General features: G+C 35.7%; 1 protein-coding gene across 2 annotated transcripts; it reads left to right on the top strand.

Annotated features, from left to right (window-relative positions):
• Positions 1 to 1,880: 1,880 nt before the first annotated feature.
• Positions 1,881 to 19,095, top strand: LOC128206332 (receptor-type tyrosine-protein phosphatase kappa-like). Of its 2 annotated transcripts, none has more exons than XM_052908717.1 (21): positions 1,881 to 2,093; positions 2,645 to 3,982; positions 4,130 to 4,259; positions 4,547 to 4,620; positions 4,921 to 5,031; positions 9,842 to 10,008; positions 10,204 to 10,291; positions 10,486 to 10,550; positions 10,702 to 10,738; positions 11,006 to 11,109; positions 11,461 to 11,586; positions 13,950 to 14,098; positions 14,945 to 15,080; positions 15,474 to 15,602; positions 15,849 to 15,951; positions 16,173 to 16,249; positions 16,603 to 16,734; positions 16,963 to 17,100; positions 17,371 to 17,519; positions 17,696 to 17,831; positions 18,157 to 19,095. In XM_052908717.1, exons 1-21 carry the CDS (start codon positions 2,018 to 2,020, stop codon positions 18,223 to 18,225), a joined length of 3,534 nt encoding a protein of 1,177 aa, XP_052764677.1. In that variant the 5' UTR covers positions 1,881 to 2,017; the 3' UTR covers positions 18,226 to 19,095. The 2 variants fall into 2 exon arrangements, with proteins under 2 accessions (XP_052764677.1, XP_052764676.1); XM_052908716.1 differs by having other exon boundaries at positions 1,882 to 2,093; positions 4,897 to 5,031.
• Positions 19,096 to 19,910: the final 815 nt, after the last annotated feature.

Genomic DNA, 19,910 nt, shown 5'->3' with positions numbered 1-19,910 from the left:
TTTAAAACAAATTAAAACAATCCGTTTTATTTTTTCTCCTTCGAAACCTTTTTTCCCTTTTATTTGTATTTCCTTCCCCTTACCGTTTTGTTTTAAAATCCCGCTAGCTTAAAGATAAGAAAATGGCCGAAATATATTGAACTTGCATGTAAATGATGAATTCATTATTGTTTGTGATTTGAAGCTGACGGTCAATATTGCGAGATAGATCAAAGCCGAGCAAGGACATTTTCTTACTTCTCATTAATATCTGCTCCTCAATCAATATGACTTTCTACCAGTAAATATCAGATCATTTTCAATGGCTCAAAAAGTGAATAATAAAGTATACATGGGCTCATCCCTTTCAAAAACTGTAAAGTAATAAAATTCGGAGTAATATTATACAGAATTACTTACATGCATGATTTTAACCAAGGTAAAACACACAATCGATTTTATACCATTCTAACAATTGCGTATACTACTTTCATGCATATCGGTTAAAGAATAAAAAACATTGGTGAATGATAACTTGATATGATTAAACTGCAGACAACTCGGAACTACTTTTTCCATCTATTGTAAGATTTGCTTCCCTTTACTTGAAAAAGTACATATTTGCAAAAACAAGAGTGTACATAATTGTTGTCGTCTGTAGTGGCGAAATAGACACAATGGCCAAATCGTATCGAATTGTCATCATCAAAGTATGCATTATTTTGAACAGAACAAACATGTCTGCAATTGATTACTATAAGAAAAAAATGAAAAAATGAACCATTTTATGTATGAACTATTTCATACTGTTAACCCTCTTGGTAGGTTATATTAAATATTTACTTTGCCACATGTGCTAGTAATAGAGTTATAGATCATTTTAACCTACAAACTCTACAAACATGTATGCACAAGCATTATGAAAATTACTGATTTTCTTAAACTGTTCACCTAGCTTCATCAGTTCATGAATTCAGTTTTCTTTTAAATATCCTGTAATGCTCGGGAATGGCTTTTCCAAAAGCTGGAGATAAAGGAGTCCCGCCTAATCAAATAGTTCAGATTAGCGGCCATAAAATCCTGAACACTTATAACAGATTGAAACCAACCAGGCCATGATTTCAAACATCGTGTCGTCTAAGAATACTTCCAAAGTCTGCGCTCCATCCTTCTCAAACGCATCTTCAGGCCAATCCTCGATGTTTTCACCGTTTTTTCCTAAACTTTTAACGCCAACGTGACATTCAACTTTAATAGATTCGAAAATTATTCGCTAACTCAACAACAAAACACCCTGCGGCTGCATAGCGCCATGAATACACCACCGATGAAATATCGTAGGGTATACAGTCTAAGGACGACAGTGAATAGATAAACACTACACATAGGACAGTTGATTTTACGCATTTACTATTATAAGTCAATAGTTGTTAGTTCAATTATGTGTAAATGGGTCGCAAAAGTAAGAAAACATGTCAAATGTTCCATTTTCATTTACTTGTATTTCTACACTATATATGTGTTTTTTATTTCCGCAATGCTTTTGTTTAAATACTTGTTTTGTGCCTCAATAAATGTTATCGTTGATGGTATAAGATTTTTATCTTAAACTTATTTTAATCGCAACAACTATTTTCATAAAGTAGGGCATTATTTTTAGTGGTCGTACTGCGCGAATTTGAGTAGCCTTAACATTGCGGTAATGCCGCAGTTATTTCTCGTGATTACAAAAAATATCTGTGACCAATCGTGAAACAAAATACGATTTTACACTGAATTCAAAAAATATACTCTATATCATCAACGTATATAAGGAACATGATATATTTTTTTTAAATATGACTCAAACGGGTTGAATTGGTTTAAATGTGACATTCAGTTTAACCGACCCAAGTTTCAGAAGTAAACTGCCGCTTTTAAACTTCCGCGTCTATGTCGGGTTATATTTTGGTATAAACACGCTAGCTTATGCTACGACTTATTTCTTGAATAATATACATATATTCAGATAGATTATTCAGCTGATTCGGATATAAAGATGAACAGTTCAAACAAATCACTTATAGGTATATTTATAATCTTGATAACAACCGATTCCTGCGTCTCTGCGTCGAGTAAGTAAATTGCTATATTTTGCTTCTTACTTTCTACTTCATTATGATAAAACAACTTTAGTTTCTTTAAGTTTAAGTTTTTGATTGTATATATATTGGTTCTTAAGATGAGAAGTTTAGTGTTCGGTATGTTTTTAGATTTGGTCGTTCCGTATATCAATATTATAAAATTATTTAATATGCTATAGTCATTAAACGTGTTAAAGTACCACAAAGACAATTACTATTCGTTGTTCATATATCATTAAAGCATAATTCTGTGATGTGTTTTCGTTTGTAAATAACCACCTCCATTGTTCAATGAAATTTTCATAAAAGATATATACATGTATTACCAAAAGTACCATAATCAATAGTGTTCAACACCAAACCTGTTATATCTTTCTATAAACCTTGAAAGGTGTATCTAATTCTTTATTGACTGTATCGTGTAGGATCAGGGAATGTTGTAACAAACAATAATCGTACATATGATCCAAAACTTCAACATTTTGAATATGACACTGGATTGAAAAATGTCTATTTTAGAACCTATTAAATATTCTGTTCAGGTTGTATCGCAAACTGCGCATCATGTTCAAATTCAACCGTATGCACATCATGTGACTCGGGATACTATTTACGGTCAGCTGAGGAATGTAGAGCGTGCACGTACGTAGGAACGAACTGTGTTACATGCAGTAATGAAACGCATTGTAACGAATGTAAGCAAGGCAAGTGGAGCACCAATTGCCAATCATTTTGTTCTGACGGTTGTAACACAGAAACGTGTAACTCATTAGATGGAACATGTACTTGTAAACAAGGTTTTTATGGACCTATATGCCAACTCCAGTGTTCGGAAAACTGCCTAACTGACACATGTGGGGTTAACGGTGAATGTGAGTGCAAAGACGGCTATTATGGAAATCAGTGTACTGGAATCTGCTTTGTTGATTGTGAAAAATGCTCTAATGGCACAGCTTGTACAGTGTGCCCAACTGGAAAATATGGAACACTTTGTGGAATGCAGTGTGAATGCGATGGAAGATGCGATATTCTCACTGGTGATTGTATAAATGAAATGTGTCCTGAAACGTGTTCATCATGTAATGAACTTGATCAGTGCAACGAGTGCACTTTTGATTGGTATGGCGCAAGATGTAACAATACTTGTTCAGATAAATGTAATAGGGGTTGTGAGCAACATTCTGGACATTGCAATGCATGCTATACTGGCTATTTTGGAACAACATGTGATATGCTATGCACTCAATGCCATGGTGGTAACTGCAATCAAGAGGGGGAGTGTATGTTGTGTGAAGATGGAAATTATGGACCATTCTGTAATAAAACCTGTTCTGAGGATTGTGGTGGCAATACCTGTAACAAGATAGATGGATCGTGTCAACATCAGGTTCAGTGTCCAGGGAACTGTGTCACTTGTACGGACAGAGTAACTTGCACTAAATGCAATGTTTATTATTACGGTTATCTTTGTGCGTCAGTTTGTAACAGTACGTGCGAAAGTGGCCGTTGTGAAATAGAATCTGGTCGTTGTGAGAATTGCAAGCCATCATATTATGGGAACTTTTGCGAAAACAATTGTAGCCATGCTTGTTCAAGACATGGCTGTGAAAAGGAAACAGGATTGTGTAATGGGTGTATGAAAGGAACTGTTCGTGGACCGTTTTGTAATATAACTTGCAGCAATTACTGTACAGATGGGCAATGTTCACAAGAAAAGGGCTATTGCTCAAATGGTTGTATCCCTAATCATTATGGTTCAATGTGTGACAGCATTTGCTCCGAGAACTGTGTAAATACGACAACAGAATCAAAATGTGACTCTACTGGAAAGTGTTTTAGTGGATGTCTTGACGGTTTTATAGGCGATACGTGTACGAAAGGTACGTTGCATGCCTTATTTTAAATATCAGGAAATAATGATTAAGTACAAAATATGATATGTTTCATTTGGAACTTTTCTTAGACTTTTGAAACATCTTACACTAGAGGCGCAAGGAGAGTGAATAGTTTAGTTGAATATCTTGCAGTAAAAGGGACAAATGCCGATAACAGGAAAAGTGATGCAAAGGTGTCGGCTGCTGCTATTGGAGGAGCAGTTGCAGGGATGTTGGTGTTTGTTGTGATCATCGTTCTAATTGTCGTCGTCCTGAAAAGAAGGTAAGTAATTTAGCGAAATATCATGTTAATGTTGTAAGAGTTATATTCTTGTTAATGGAAATGGAAATCAATTGCATATTTTAATATTGTAAAATTACTTTTCAAACGGATCACTATTAAATTATGAAGTAATTGAAGACTAGCAGGCCGATAGGATAATTTCAATTTCAAAATGATTATTATAAACAAGAAACAAGTTGTTGCTTTCCTTCATCCAAATATTATTAACTTTCACCGTATTTATACCGATTATTCGTTAAAAAGTTGACCTGCATTGTATTTAAAAGAAACAGTAAGCCCTATGAAGATCAAAGTGACGAAAGTGATCATGGGTACCACACAATAGAGCCATTGCATGGAGGTAAAATGTGTATTATCTTTACCAGTGTTAGTCGTATTATGTAATTTCTTTTTTTATTTTGCAAATCAGTTACCAGCAAACAAACATTTTAATGATACCAAACTATTGCGGGTAACTAGTCAACACAATTAAACATTTTCCACCAATGTCTCGACAAACTGAAACAATATTGTGCACCTGAATTCAATTTCTAATAGGAAACCAAAATATGAATTGTAAGACATACTAGTATTTTATATGACCCTATTTGTATGTTTTGTGATACCGATGTTATAGTGAATCAAGTTTCCATGATAGCAGCAACCGCAGTTTCGTTGGGAACAACAAACGTTAGTTTCAACCATGTATCGGATACAATAATGCTCGGTGGTAGCTTAGAAACAGCAACGGACGATGGTGATCTTGAAATTGGTTAGTTTGAAACAAATAATTTACATAATGATAATAAGCATAATAATAAGGTTTGAATGTTTGAGGCTGATGAGTCTAAATAATAATATGTAATCACAGTTTTCCAATTATAATGTGATCGACGCCTCCCTCAGTTTCAATGTCATTGGATACAGCAAATTCGTCGTTTTAGTTCAATTCAGTTTCATGTAAACTAACTAAAGTACGAAGTCCTGTCCGATGTATTTAAAAGTCAAAGATGTATGTTAACACGGTAAATGCTCTAGCTATATTTATCTTCGGATAACTACCGGTACCATTCGCGTTTGATGTGATGGAAAAGTGATTATTTCTATTCAACATACAACTACAATAACTGTCTAACATTGCGTATCATTCAGTGATTTAAATAAGAATTTATAACTGAAAGGATGCAAGTTCGAACCATGCGTTTTAACTGTTCTTAAATATATAAACAAAAGTATTTCTACCGCTTTCCATTAAAGTGCTTATTGTCCCCATGACTAGTTATATTTTTATATGATTTGTGAACTTTAAACGTGTGCAATAACTTAATTTCTGAGAGAAAGGTTGTAAGTATCTGTTTCCGACCGTTTAACGAAATTTTAATTTAAGAAAAACCTTGACAAGATGCGCGATGAACAGTAAGCTCACTGATATAACCACTGAACAATCGAAGAATGTTTTTATTGCAATATTTGGTTTTCGGATCGATGTTTGATTTTCGGAAAACATACGAGAGGTATCGTGGATGAACCAACGATAAATATTGCTTAGGCCTAACAGTTAAGTAATGTACCTTTGACAGTTTCATTGCCCTTATGGTTATGCACCTGTGACAGTTTCATTACCCGTGTAATTATTCACATGTGATAGTTTTATTGCCCGTGTAATTATGCATCTGTGAAGGTTTTATTGACAGTGTAATTATGCACATGAGACAGTTGCATTGCCCGTGTGATTATTCACATTTGACAGTTCCATTGCCCATGTAATTATGCACATATGTCAGTCCCCTTGCCCATGTAATTATGCACATGTGACAGTCCCATTGCTAGTGTAATTATGCACCTGTGACAGTTTCATTGCCAGTGTAATTATACACATATGTCAGTCCCATTGCCCATGTATTATGCACATGTGACAGTCTCATTGCCCGTGTAATTATGCACCTGTGACAGTTTCATTGCCAGTGTAATTATGCACATGAGACAGTTGCATTGCCCGTGTGATTATGCACATTTGACAGTTCCATTGCCCGTGTAATTATGCACATGTGACAGTCCCATTGCCAGTGTAATTATGCACATGAGACAGTTGCATTGCCAGTGTAATTATGCACATTTGACAGTTGCATTGCCCGTGTGAGTATGCACATGTGACAGTTTCATTGCCAGTGTAATTATGCACCTGTGACAGTTTCATTGCCAGTGTAATTATGCACCTGTGACAGTTTCATTGCCAGTGGAATTATGCACATGAGACAGTTTCATTGCCAGTGTAATTATGCACCTGTGACAGTTTCATTGCCAGTGTAATTATGCACATGAGACAGTTGCATTGCCAGTGTAATTATGCACATTTGACAGTTGCATTGCCCGTGTGAGTATGCACATGTGACAGTTTCATTGCCAGTGTAATTATGCACCTGTGACAGTTTCATTGCCAGTGTAATTATGCACCTGTGACAGTTTCATTGCCAGTGTAATTATGCACCTGTGACAGTTTCATTGCCAGTGTAATTATGCACATGAGACAGTTTCATTGCCAGTGTAATTATGCACCTGTGACAGTTTCATTGCCAGTGTAATTATGCACCTGTGACAGTTTCATTGCCAGTGTAATTATGCACCTGTGACAGTTTCATTGCCAGTGGAATTATGCACATGAGACAGTTTCATTGCCAGTGTAATTATGCACCTGTGACAGTTTCATTGCCAGTGTAATTATGCACATGAGACAGTTGCATTGCCAGTGTAATTATGCACATTTGACAGTTGCATTGCCCGTGTGAGTATGCACATGTGACAGTTTCATTGCCAGTGTAATTATGCACCTGTGACAGTTTCATTGCCAGTGTAATTATGCACCTGTGACAGTTTCATTGCCAGTGTAATTATGCACCTGTGACAGTTTCATTGCCAGTGTAATTATGCACATGAGACAGTTTCATTGCCAGTGTAATTATGCACCTGTGACAGTTTCATTGCCAGTGTAATTATGCACCTGTGACAGTTTCATTGCCAGTGTAATTATGCACATGAGACAGTTTCATTGCCAGTGTAATTATGCACCTGTGACAGTTTCATTGCCAGTGTAATTATGCACATGAGACAGTTGCATTGCCAGTGTAATTATGCACCTGTGACAGTTTCATTGCCAGTGTAATTATGCACATGAGACAGTTTCATTGCCAGTGTAATTATGCACATGAGACAGTTTCATTGCCAGTATAATTATGCACCTGTGACAGTTTCATTGCCAGTGTAATTATGCACATGAGACAGTTGCATTGCCAGTGTAATTATGCACCTGTGACAGTTTCATTGCCAGTGTAATTATGCACCTGTGACAGTTTCATTGCCAGTGTAATTATGCACATGAGACAGTTTCATTGCCAGTGGAATTATGCACATGAGACAGTTTCATTGCCAGCGTAATTATGCACCTGTGACAGTTTCATTGCCAGTGTAATTATGCACATGAGACAGTTGCATTGCCAGTGTAATTATGCACCTGTGACAGTTTCATTGCCAGTGTAATTATGCACATGAGACAGTTGCATTGCCAGTGTAATTATGCACCTGTGACATTTCCATTGCCCGTGTAATTATGCACATGTGACAGTTCCATTGCCAGTGTAATTATGCACATGAGACAGTTTCATTGCCAGTGTAATTATGCACCTGTGACAGTTTCATTGCCCGTGTAATTATGCACATGTGACAGTCCCATTGCCAGTGTAATTATGCACATGTGACAGTCCCATTGCCCATGTAATTATGCACATGTGACAGTCCCATTGCTCGTGTAATTATGCACATGTGACAGTTTCATTGCCAGTGTAATTATGCACATGAGACAGTTTCATTGCCAGTGTAATTATGCACCTGTGACAATTCCATTGCCGGTGTTATTATGCACATGTGACAGTCCCATTGCCCATGTAATTATGCACATGTGACAGTCCCATTGCTCGTGTAATTATGCACATATGTCAGTCCCATTGCCCATGTAATTACGCACATATGTCAGTCCCATTGCCCATGTAATTATGCACATGTGACAGTCCCATTGCTCGTGTAATTATGCACCTGTGACAGTTTCATTGCCAGTGTAATTATGCACATGAGACAGTTTCATTGCCAGTGTAATTATGCACCTGTGACAGTTTCATTGCCAGTGTAATTATGCACATGAGACAGTTGCATTGCCAGTGTAATTATGCACCTGTGACAGTTTCATTGCCAGTGTAATTATGCACATGAGACAGTTTCATTGCCAGTGTAATTATGCACATGAGACAGTTTCATTGCCAGTATAATTATGCACCTGTGACAGTTTCATTGCCAGTGTAATTATGCACATGAGACAGTTGCATTGCCAGTGTAATTATGCACCTGTGACAGTTTCATTGCCAGTGTAATTATGCACCTGTGACAGTTTCATTGCCAGTGTAATTATGCACATGAGACAGTTTCATTGCCCGTGTAATTATGCACATGAGACAGTTTCATTGCCAGCGTAATTATGCACCTGTGACAGTTTCATTGCCAGTGTAATTATGCACATGAGACAGTTGCATTGCCAGTGTAATTATGCACCTGTGACAGTTTCATTGCCAGTGTAATTATGCACATGAGACAGTTGCATTGCCAGTGTAATTATGCACCTGTGACATTTCCATTGCCCGTGTAATTATGCACATGTGACAGTTCCATTGCCAGTGTAATTATGCACATGAGACAGTTTCATTGCCAGTGTAATTATGCACCTGTGACAGTTCCATTGCCCGTGTAATTATGCACATGTGACAGTCCCATTGCCCGTGTAATTATGCACATGTGACAGTCCCATTGCCCATGTAATTATGCACATGTGACAGTCCCATTGCTCGTGTAATTATGCACATGTGACAGTTTCATTGCCAGTGTAATTATGCACATGAGACAGTTTCATTGCCAGTGTAATTATGCACCTGTGACAATTCCATTGCCGGTGTTATTATGCACATGTGACAGTCCCATTGCCCATGTAATTATGCACATGTGACAGTCCCATTGCTCGTGTAATTATGCACATATGTCAGTCCCATTGCCCATGTAATTACGCACATATGTCAGTCCCATTGCCCATGTAATTATGCACATGTGACAGTCCCATTGCTCGTGTAATTATGTACATGTGACAGTTCCATTGCCAGTATAATTATGCACATGTGACAGTTGTTTTTCCCATGAATAATGCATATGAGACAGTTGCATTGCCCGGATGATTATTCACATGTGACAGTTCCATTGTCCGAATAATAATTATTCACATGTGATAGTTTCATTGCCCGTTTAATTATGCACATGTGACAGTCCCATTGCCCGTTTAATTATGCACATATGACAGTCTCATTGCCCGTGTATTTATGCAATTGTGACAGTTTTATTACCCGTGTAGTTATGCGCGTACGACAGTTTCACTGGCCATGTAATTATGTACCTTGGACATATGAATTGCCATTTTTTGCTTTCACCGTTGACAGTTTAAATGAACCGGACAATACCACATTGTAATATGAACCCATATCTATGCATGACAGATTTGGACGAAGCGAGGAGAACACAGAAAAGGAAACTGGTCAAGAGGGTTGAGGAGAACGTTTACTACATCGGGATACATGATATAGAGAAACGGAAAGTGAAAGTCGAGGAACTGGCGGTTTTTGTAGCTGGAACGACTCCGGATTACTATGAGGAGGAATTCGATGTACTTATCAGTATATTACAAATCACAACTTATTACAAAACATTAAAAGTACATTTTATTTATGTTTGTTTATTGCTTTAAATTTGTAACGAAGTAAAACAAATAATATGACTATAAATGTTTTAAATTCAATTTAAATCATTTTCACTATGATACGAATTTCGTTTGCTTATATTTGCCCTTTATCTCCTGAAGAAATTCTCTGACGGCCTCACAAGGAGCTGTGACGCTGCCAGATTACCTCAAAACAAGGCAAAAAACAGATACAAGGGATTATATGCATGTAACAATATTATTAAAGATAATTTAGTTGAGGTATAGAAGTACACCGATCAATGGACAGTTATCACTAAGTAACATTAATTATATTTTTGTTCATTTAAACATGCATTTGAAGTTATTTTTGAATTAATATCAAAATAGTTGTTATTTGAGGTTTGTCTGTATATATTAATAGGATGCAAATTGTGTTTTTAGATGATGCAACAAGGGTGAAAGTGACTGGTTTTGATACTGATTACATCAATGCTAACTACATCGATGTATGTTAATTATAATACGAATACAGATCAAATGCTTGTTTACTATAGCATTTGTATTGTGAAGTAGTGCTGAGCTTCAATTGAAATGAACAAAACCATATCAAGTAGAGTTATAACAATTTTGACATTTACTTTGATAATCTATTTGCAGGGTTTCAATGAGAGAAATGCGTACATTGCTTCGCTTGGTAAGAACAAACATTGCATTAATACGGTTCAGAAAATTATGTGTCAATGAAACCTTCATTTTTGCTTGCTTTGATCCTCCAGTTATTAATTTTACTGGAACATTGCAAATCAGTTTCCTGAGTACTATTCGGTTCTAAGAATGAGACGGACTACTTTATTGCACGCTTTTTTAAATACGAAACAACCAATAATATACATGCATGAATGACAAATACAGCATAAACAACACGATTGCTACCGTTTATATGGTGTTTGTTTTATCCCAGGTCCAATGTCGAAACAGATGGGAGACTTTGGCATGTTCTGGAATATGATTTGGCAACAGAATGTGGAGAAGATCGTCATGGTTACCAACCTGATGGAAGAAGGGGTATAAATTCAATGATTGTCCAAACGTAATCCCGCGGATATATGTTTACGTAAACATTGGAAAACCTTAATTAAGTATTCAAGTATACCAATATTTCGAATAGTATAAATATATTGAAAAAGGTTTCATTCTCTTATTTTTTTTCGAGTTTTTGAATGCCATTTTAGTGTATAACATATTCGCAATGTTACCAAAAGACATCGATATACAAGTATGTGTAAGTCAAATTCAATTAGTGCAATCGCTAAGGCGTTTGGATGTTGAACGTATCACATGGTAACACACAGCAACACAACACTTTTTTAAACAGATTTTATAATTGGTATCTAAATCCTGTTTTATACCATTCAGAAGGAGAAATGCGAGCAGTACTGGCCTCGTGTTGGGACCACTAAAGACTACAGCGGGGTGAAGGTCACCTGTCAGAGCGAGGATGAGTATGCAGAGTTCACGAGAAGGTTGCTGCTCCTAAATGATGTAAGCGTAGTTCGATGTTATTTTAATATAAATGTATTATTACATACACAACTTTTGGTCATTTTTATAATAATTTTAATGCGTACCTATATGAAATATTGTTTTAACATGTGACTTAAAGGAAAAATTAGAACCTTTTTGCCGCGACTGCAATTAAAATAATTGTTTACAATGCATATATTTTTTTCTAAATGAAATATTGTTCCTTAAAAACGAACTTTAATCTTAACAACTATTATAATATGCATTAACATACATCAGTGAGTCGGGTGTATGTACTTTTCAATTCATACACTTGACATTACAAGCATTCATCATAACTTGTGAAAATTAGGCAAAATACCCGGAAGATTAAATAGTACTCAAAACTTAATGTTAAGCGTCAGTAAATGCTGATAATTATTCTCACTTCACGCTATACAAATAAGCACAAAAGAACACAAAAATATTGCCATTATATGGAAGAATATTCATAACCTTCTCTGTGCAAGCATTACTATAGTATTAAATGTGTTTGTTTAAAGTCCTTTGCTCAATTACATGACACTCTTTATACTGATATCAATATACACATTACAAGCGAAGGTAACAAACTTTTATTTGTATCAAGCTTTCATTTTAGTTTGGTAGTTGATCAAATAATAACATATAGTGGAAACTGATATATGTACTTGATCTTATTAGAGAGAGGTATTTTTTTCGCCAACAACCTTAAATGTTAGTGCCTGTCCATAAAAACACACTTCAGTACCGCCCATGTCTTAAAGGACAATGTTTAAAAGCAATGACTTCAGTATCTTATGAAAGTTTCTTAAATACATAGGTAATTAATGAAACAAAACACACCTTAACAATAATTGAAATATAACGGTCAGCTACAGCGCGGTGAAGGGCACCTATCAGAGCGAGGAATTATGACTTAAAAGTTCCGTTGACGCGACAGAATCAAAATGCAGTACTCGAATTATAATATTAATTTAGGAAATGCAATTATTTGTTGACCTATGAAAAGGTAATTTCGGGCTGTGGCCACACACTTTCTTTAGCGCATGAAATATTTCAGCCATTGTGTATTTTATGTCTTTTCTATATTAACCAGTGTGCTTAGACGACCAATTTAAATCTTAGTCATCAAATCAAATCAATGATTCGGATATGTCTACTAGTTTTAACCCTTGAACGTCTCAATCATTCAGTTTTTAATTTGACAAAGCTTAAAGAAAATATAGGCAAAATACACGGAAGTTTAAATAGCAAGCAAACCTAAACTTAAAGCACCCGTAAATGCTAATGATTATTTCGACTTCACGCTACCGGAATAAGCACAAATATTTACGGAGCGACAGACACTGTATTGAAGCTTTTAACCTCCTGCGTTCAGTTGAGAGTGAAGTGATAAAATGTGTATTTACTTTCTATTTACGTATTATATTTCATTTTTAAAGCGATGTATCCAATTATTCTGCTTATTGATATCAATATCATGTAAACATTGCAAAGAAAGATAACCAGCTTTTACTCGTTATATGCTTCCTTATGAGTTACTGTTTAAAATATTACACAAATAATACAAACTTATTCAATAATAATAATGATGTTGAAAGGTAGAAAAAAGTGAACTAGTCAAAGCATTAAATAAATAATACATTACAAAACACTATCCGACATAAACATTACTTTGTAGAAGGATCAATGCTCTTAAGAACGGAGTTGAAGTATATGTTTCTACCTGGAGTACACTTAAATGTAAAGATTGTTAAAATCCACTTCCGTAATGGAGTTTTTTGAAAAAAGAGCCAGGTAATTTGGTGTCAGGATCAGAGTGTATGTGATGTTTAAGATTGTAAAGAACTGTATCAATTGAAACTTGGTAGCAATATGCCATCCCCTTGATCACAGCATCATGGCTGTATGGCATCAACAAAAGAACAACATTAATAATGATGCATTGTTTGAGGTATATACAATTTACAACTATGCACCAATCTTGACAATCTCATTTAAAACAGATTCATGGTGTTACGCTATCGTTTAGCAACGTAATGCAATGGAAATCAGCGTAAAGCGAACGCGACGAGATTAATAACCGGAAAACATTTGATTGTTTCAGACCCAAGCAACAATTAAACTACTTTAAATTTTAATGACACCGCCTTTGAGCCATTTCAAAAATATAGGCATTATATATATAAGAGAGAGAGAGAGAGAGAGAGAGAGGGAGAGCAGCCAGTCAGACAGACAGAGACAGACAGACAGAGATAGGGCGCAAGGGAGACCTGATTCAACGTACAACACGCTAGTATGTTTAATAATAATAGGGACAAATACCATCTAGCTGGAATACATAACAATAACTATTTCAGGGCGAATCGGAGAGGCAGCTGCACCACCTCCACTTTACGGCTTGGCCTGATAGGGGAATCCCAGAGGACGTCACGGCGCTGATTGAGTTCCGACATAGAGTGCTCAATTCTACTGCTCATCTCGACGGTCCAACGCTGGTTCATTGCAGGTGTGGATTATTTATCGTCATTGAACGTTTGCACCTGTTATAAAAGTAATATTTGAGGGCAATATAGGGAATTCCAAACAATTGAACATAGAATTGTTCTTATTTTGTACCAGTTCGTGCCAACGAGGAATTCAAGCCAAGCTTGTTTGAACTAATGAGGTTCGAATGGTATTGCAAGTGCGAGATGTTTTTTATTGCATATTTAAGAGCCCTTGCCATGTTATGAACGTCAAAGATCAGAGTGTCACGGTGCTGATTAAGTTTAGAAAGATGGTTCTCATTACTGATTGCCCCTGTACTTATTTATGTCTGAACGCTGCATATAAGCAAATTAGACCATTATTTTAATTAATATGTCCTTCAAGAAATGTTTTACAACCCTGGTAAGGCTTTATTTGACCATTTCAAAGAAAGAAACAGAACGAACTAGGGAAAGTAAAATCGCTCTCAAGGGTCTTGGCATTAGGTCAGACGGATATCGCAGATACTGTGTTCGTTTAGTACTGTGATTGTCTTTGTAAGTGTTGAAACAGAATCAACAATAAGCACATCTGAAGCTATGTTGTATCTCCCTCAAAAGGCTAATGTAAAGGCTTGTAGTAATGGTGTCCTCCTCTCATTCAAGAGGTCCTGTTTCCGAACGCCACCAGAACCATTACTTGGCCTGTAAATTATGACACTGATGACACAGAATTGGTTTCCGAACGGACTCGAGAGTGATTTATATCAGCTTTCAGCACTCGTTATAATGGAGTTGATAATACATTTCTATAAATTAACTAATAGCGCATAGCCTTAAACCATTTGTTGCGATCGATATATGTCATATATGGGTGTTACTTTTAGTGCGGGAATCGGTCGAACAGGGACCTATATTGCGTTAGATATTCTAACAAAGGAAGGAAATTCGAACAAGGCCGTTGAGATTCCAGGATGCATCATCAATATGAGACAGAACAGGCCAAACATGGTCCAGACAGCGGTAGGTTGATATTTAGATCCTTGAACCACAAATAACGTAGCGTGAGTGACGAAGTAATTGAGAAGTACAGTACAGGCAATATCGATAAAACTGTATATCTTGCCTTAGAAAGCGTGTTCTTTATTTTTTGTAACTCAGTTATGCACGTCTTTAAGATATGCTTCTTATACAATAGCTGGACATATACTGTCTCAGATAAAAATATACTGTCTCCCTTTGCAGCCTCAATTGCTTATCAGTTTTATAATTTCTCTTGCAAGTTTGTTTGTCTACGTTTGCATGTTATATTTGAACTACGCACTGTTTATGCTTGATTTATGATAGGCCATTCCGTAGACCCAATAAACAAGGATTTGAATCATGAGTATATCAGTGTTTATTTCCTTATTTCAGGAACAGTACGAGTTTCTACACCTTGCCCTGGTTCACACCCTGACATTTAACTGTGAGCAGGTACCAGGAAAACAGTTTCAGGACTACATGATCGAGACAAGCAAGGGCGATCTTATCAGGCAGTTTAAGGTAACGCAATCTCCAGTTCTCTCAATAAGTAGTTTTATACCGAAAATTACACAGCGATGTTTACTTGGTATATAAAGTGTTTTATCCAGATAAAAATAGTCAAATGAAAGTAATTTTCCAACCGATTAGGCTCAAATTAATAATTATTTCAAAATGTATTAGTAATATTTTCTTTGAAACATATGTAAATGCATATATGCTCAGAACGCAAACGAAAAGGCAATGTAAAGTATTTCTCCTTTGTAGAAAATTACAGACTCTCCCCATGTTCACACTGACGACGAAATCCTTGCTATAGAACGAAACAAGTCTGAGAAAGGAAAGAACAGAAGTGGAGCAGATATTCCAGGTACAAGTTTGTAAAGAATATCGCGTACCCATTACCCACTTTACGAAACACCCAACATTTATCAACAAGCCATACGTAACGCTTCAGCTCTGCTGACCATATATCATGACCAGTATAACTGCGCGATGTTGAAATGACATTCGGAAATGAAATACTGCGCTATCAAAATGTAAAATTATGGTAACCAAAAAGGTATATAATAAAATGGTTATTACCTTCAGGCGATGAATACCGCCCTCGACTTTATCTGGGAATAAGACATGGAGATTCAGACTATGTCAACGCTGTCTTTGTTCATGTAAGGGTATACTGTGAAATTACTATGTAACATTTTCAAAGAACTTAATCAAGTTTAAAAAGGCTTTTATTTAACATTTTCTCTCTTAACGGTAGTTTCTCATATATCTCATATATATATCTCAACATATACTGCCAGTTTAATCTGCTAAATATTTACGTTATGAGAACCTTCGATTGAAAATCCTATTCTGATTGCTTAGATCAGTGCATTCATACCGTTACCTTAAATTGCAGTAATATGTTCGTATATCGTGTTCGCCCTCGCCGTACATTCATACCGTTACCTTTAACTGCAGTAATATGTTCGTATATCGTGTTCGTCCATCATCGTACATTTAATTTGTTTTGCAGGCGTTTCAGGCGAAACGGAAATACATCGTCGCCCAGTCTCCGATGCCAAATACTGTTCAGGATTTCCTTACTTTGGCATACCAAGAACATTGCTCCTGCATTGTCAGCTTTGAGCAAAGCGACGGAAAAAAAGTACGATTAAGATGATCAATAAATTCGTGTCATTTTGTCAAAAGTCTGTAATGAGTCGACACGACGAAATAACATGATATGCACAGTTTTCTTTTACTGCTCTTTTATTCCAAGACGGAAAAACATGATAAATTTCAGTTATCTCCTATTGTAGAAGATATATAAGTCTTTATAAAATCCATATTAATGGAATTTTATTAAAAACGAACTTAACATTATTTCCACCAGGATATAGGTGAATATTATCCAGCGGACAATCAAGAACTCAAGAAAGGTCAACTGTCTATTTCATGTGGGAGGGATAAAGTCAAGAACGAGTACAGTATCCAGAAATGGCTAACTATTGAGTTCAAGGGAAGCACACAGGTTAGTTTAATATCAATCTTATACATGTAACTGAATTTACATCATTTGAAAGAAGATGATATTTTTTTTTAAAACAAGAAGGTATATTCGACGTAAAAATGTATAGGGATGACATCAAGAACAAAGCTTAATTTTGAAACTTGCATTGCTTTCATTGAACAGTATAATTTCTTTAATTTATTGATTTCGTTTAAGTTTTAAACCAGGGGATTTCTATGACAGTAATGGAAATATACGTTTATATGAGTGTAGCTTAAAATTTTGTTACAGAGTAAAGGTGGCAAAAGCACATTGCGACACTTTGAGTTTACAGACTGGAACCAGACTGGAAATGTTCCACGCAGCCCTGCTTACTATGTTGCATTTCTGAGAGATGTCAAAATGGCATCATCCAATGGGCCTGTGCTTGTTCACTGCAGGTAGTACAAATTCAAGCTTTGTAACCCATGCATTGTCGTTGGAATTTATTCCCAAGCTTATTTTTTACATATCTAGATTGCGGGTCTTTGGACCAAATATGGTTTCATTGGGACAACATATGGTTTCATTTGAACTTATATTCACTTTAATCAATCTAATATGCTATATTTTTCAGGGATGGAGGTAGTAGGAGCGGGCTGTTCTGTGTAATGGCATTCCTCTTGGAGAAGATGGAAGTAGAGCACGAGGTCAATGTGGTTAACGCCGTAAGGAAGGTCAAGGCCAGGAGACCCAACGCCGTACCCACTCAGGTTCGCTTGCCATTTTAATAGGATTAGATTTTAAAATCGCATATACATGTATATGTGCTTAATACAATTGCACATTATACCAGTATTCCAAATAAATAAATCCAGTATATGTACATTTCTTTGTCATACACGCAAAATTTGTATGTGTTAAACAGGATAAAATAGTGTTTACTCTTACAGAGAGTAACGATGATAACCCCATACCTTCAAGTAATGTACGATATAACATATTCAACCTAATATCCATTAGATAAAATGCAGAGAACGGTGACTCGTAACAGTGTATCGCGTGTAACATAAGTGTTTTGATGTTTTTTATTTGTAGGCACAGTTCGACCTCTGCCATGATGGTCTTCTGGAGTTCGTCCGTTTGTTTAAAACATACTCCAATTAGGCGGAGCTGTAAAATGTGCCTTTGAAAACAATACTTAACTATCTTGACTGCTTATTCTGTCGTCACTTTGATGTTTATTTTTGTTTGTTATAAATTGCATACCATTATGAAAGGTACGGGAACGTTCAAGTTTAGCAGTTTCCACGATAACAATTTAAACCAAGTTCATACAGCCAACACAATAACTTTATGGCTTTACTTAGAATTTACTATTCCAACATTAAGTTCGGCCCCCACTTATACCTGAACCTAAATGTTTTTTATTAACCCTGGACAAATGGGGACAGCTGAAATGGTTTATACTCAAACAATACTTCTGTGAACATACTTTCTGCATATCTAATTATATATATACGTATATAAGCTTCTACTATGTTGAACTTATGTAAAATCAAACAAATTGCTTCGTTTGTATAACATATGAACGTTTCGTATTTGAATTGTGTTTAGCTGTAGTTATGCTTCTACCAGTTCAGCTTTATCTGTTACTTCGTTCACAAATGAGTTATATTCATAAACACGCTCCTGCATGCATCAGCCTTATGCTAATTCTATAAAACTAATCGTGTTGTCTTAGTGTGTTACTTAATACAATGTTTAAGAACTTCTGCAACATGTTGATGGGTTTATTCGTAAATTAGAACATGATAAACTGTGTATATATTGAAGATTTGTGATACTTTTCTATCGTCGTTCACAACTACCCAGGACGTGCACACTTTCCGCACATGGGAATAATAATACGTAATGTTAAATCTGAATGTCTACAAACTGCTGCTTTGTTTCGACTTTTTCTATAAATGAAATATAGCCTTGCGGTAAAAATGCTTTGAATGAGTGTTGTACTAAATAAAAAGCTGAATATTTGGAGTTATATGTTTAATACATTAACATGCGGACTCTTGTGATATGGATTGTACGAAATCTCAAATAAGTTATACAATGAGTTAGTTCAACTGAACAACATAATAAATTCCTGCATATTGTAAGTATACAACAGACGAAATGGATAGGTTGTAAATCGGCTCCAAACGTAACAATTTAAACAGTTTCATCAGAAATAATAAAATGATACAATCAACTATGATTTGTAACAAATACATTTTTATTGCTTGTTTAAACAGTGTAATAGCAATATCTATGTATTATGTTCGAGAGCAAAACATATGGCCTTGCGGACAATTGTTTAAATACGAATCGTTGAATTAATAAATCAATTTTAAATGTATGTAAACGTATTAACCTTGCCGTAAAACTGTCATCACAAATGCTACTTTATAAGAGAAACCATTGACCGAGTTAATACAATGATATTAAAACCTACATATCTTTCAATTTTGATTTACTAAGAAGTAAAGTTATTCATTGACTAACGGTATTTGTGAGAAAATATGGACGCATGGTTTTATCCTGATGGATCAATACAAATAAACGTCTTACCTGTAATAATTACATTTCTTCTTGCTATTCTGTCAGGATATTTATATTATTTGTTTATTTTGCATGAAGTATGAGTGTACCCAGTGACCAAAGGTACTTATAAGCCAAAACCTATTGTAGAAGTTAACACCTTGGTTAAGAGACCCAGACGATAGACAGGCCACAACTATTTGATAAGCTGACTTTTGTTCAATTCAATTAAAAAAATGTCTTTTTCCCCAGTATCTGATATTTATCAAACAGTG

Source organism: Mya arenaria, chromosome 10 (assembly GCF_026914265.1).
Source record: "Mya arenaria isolate MELC-2E11 chromosome 10, ASM2691426v1".
NCBI classification, from domain to species: Eukaryota; Metazoa; Mollusca; class Bivalvia; order Myida; family Myidae; genus Mya; species Mya arenaria.
Note: the sequence above shows the minus strand (reverse complement) of the source record. Positions and strands in the feature narration are given on the sequence as shown.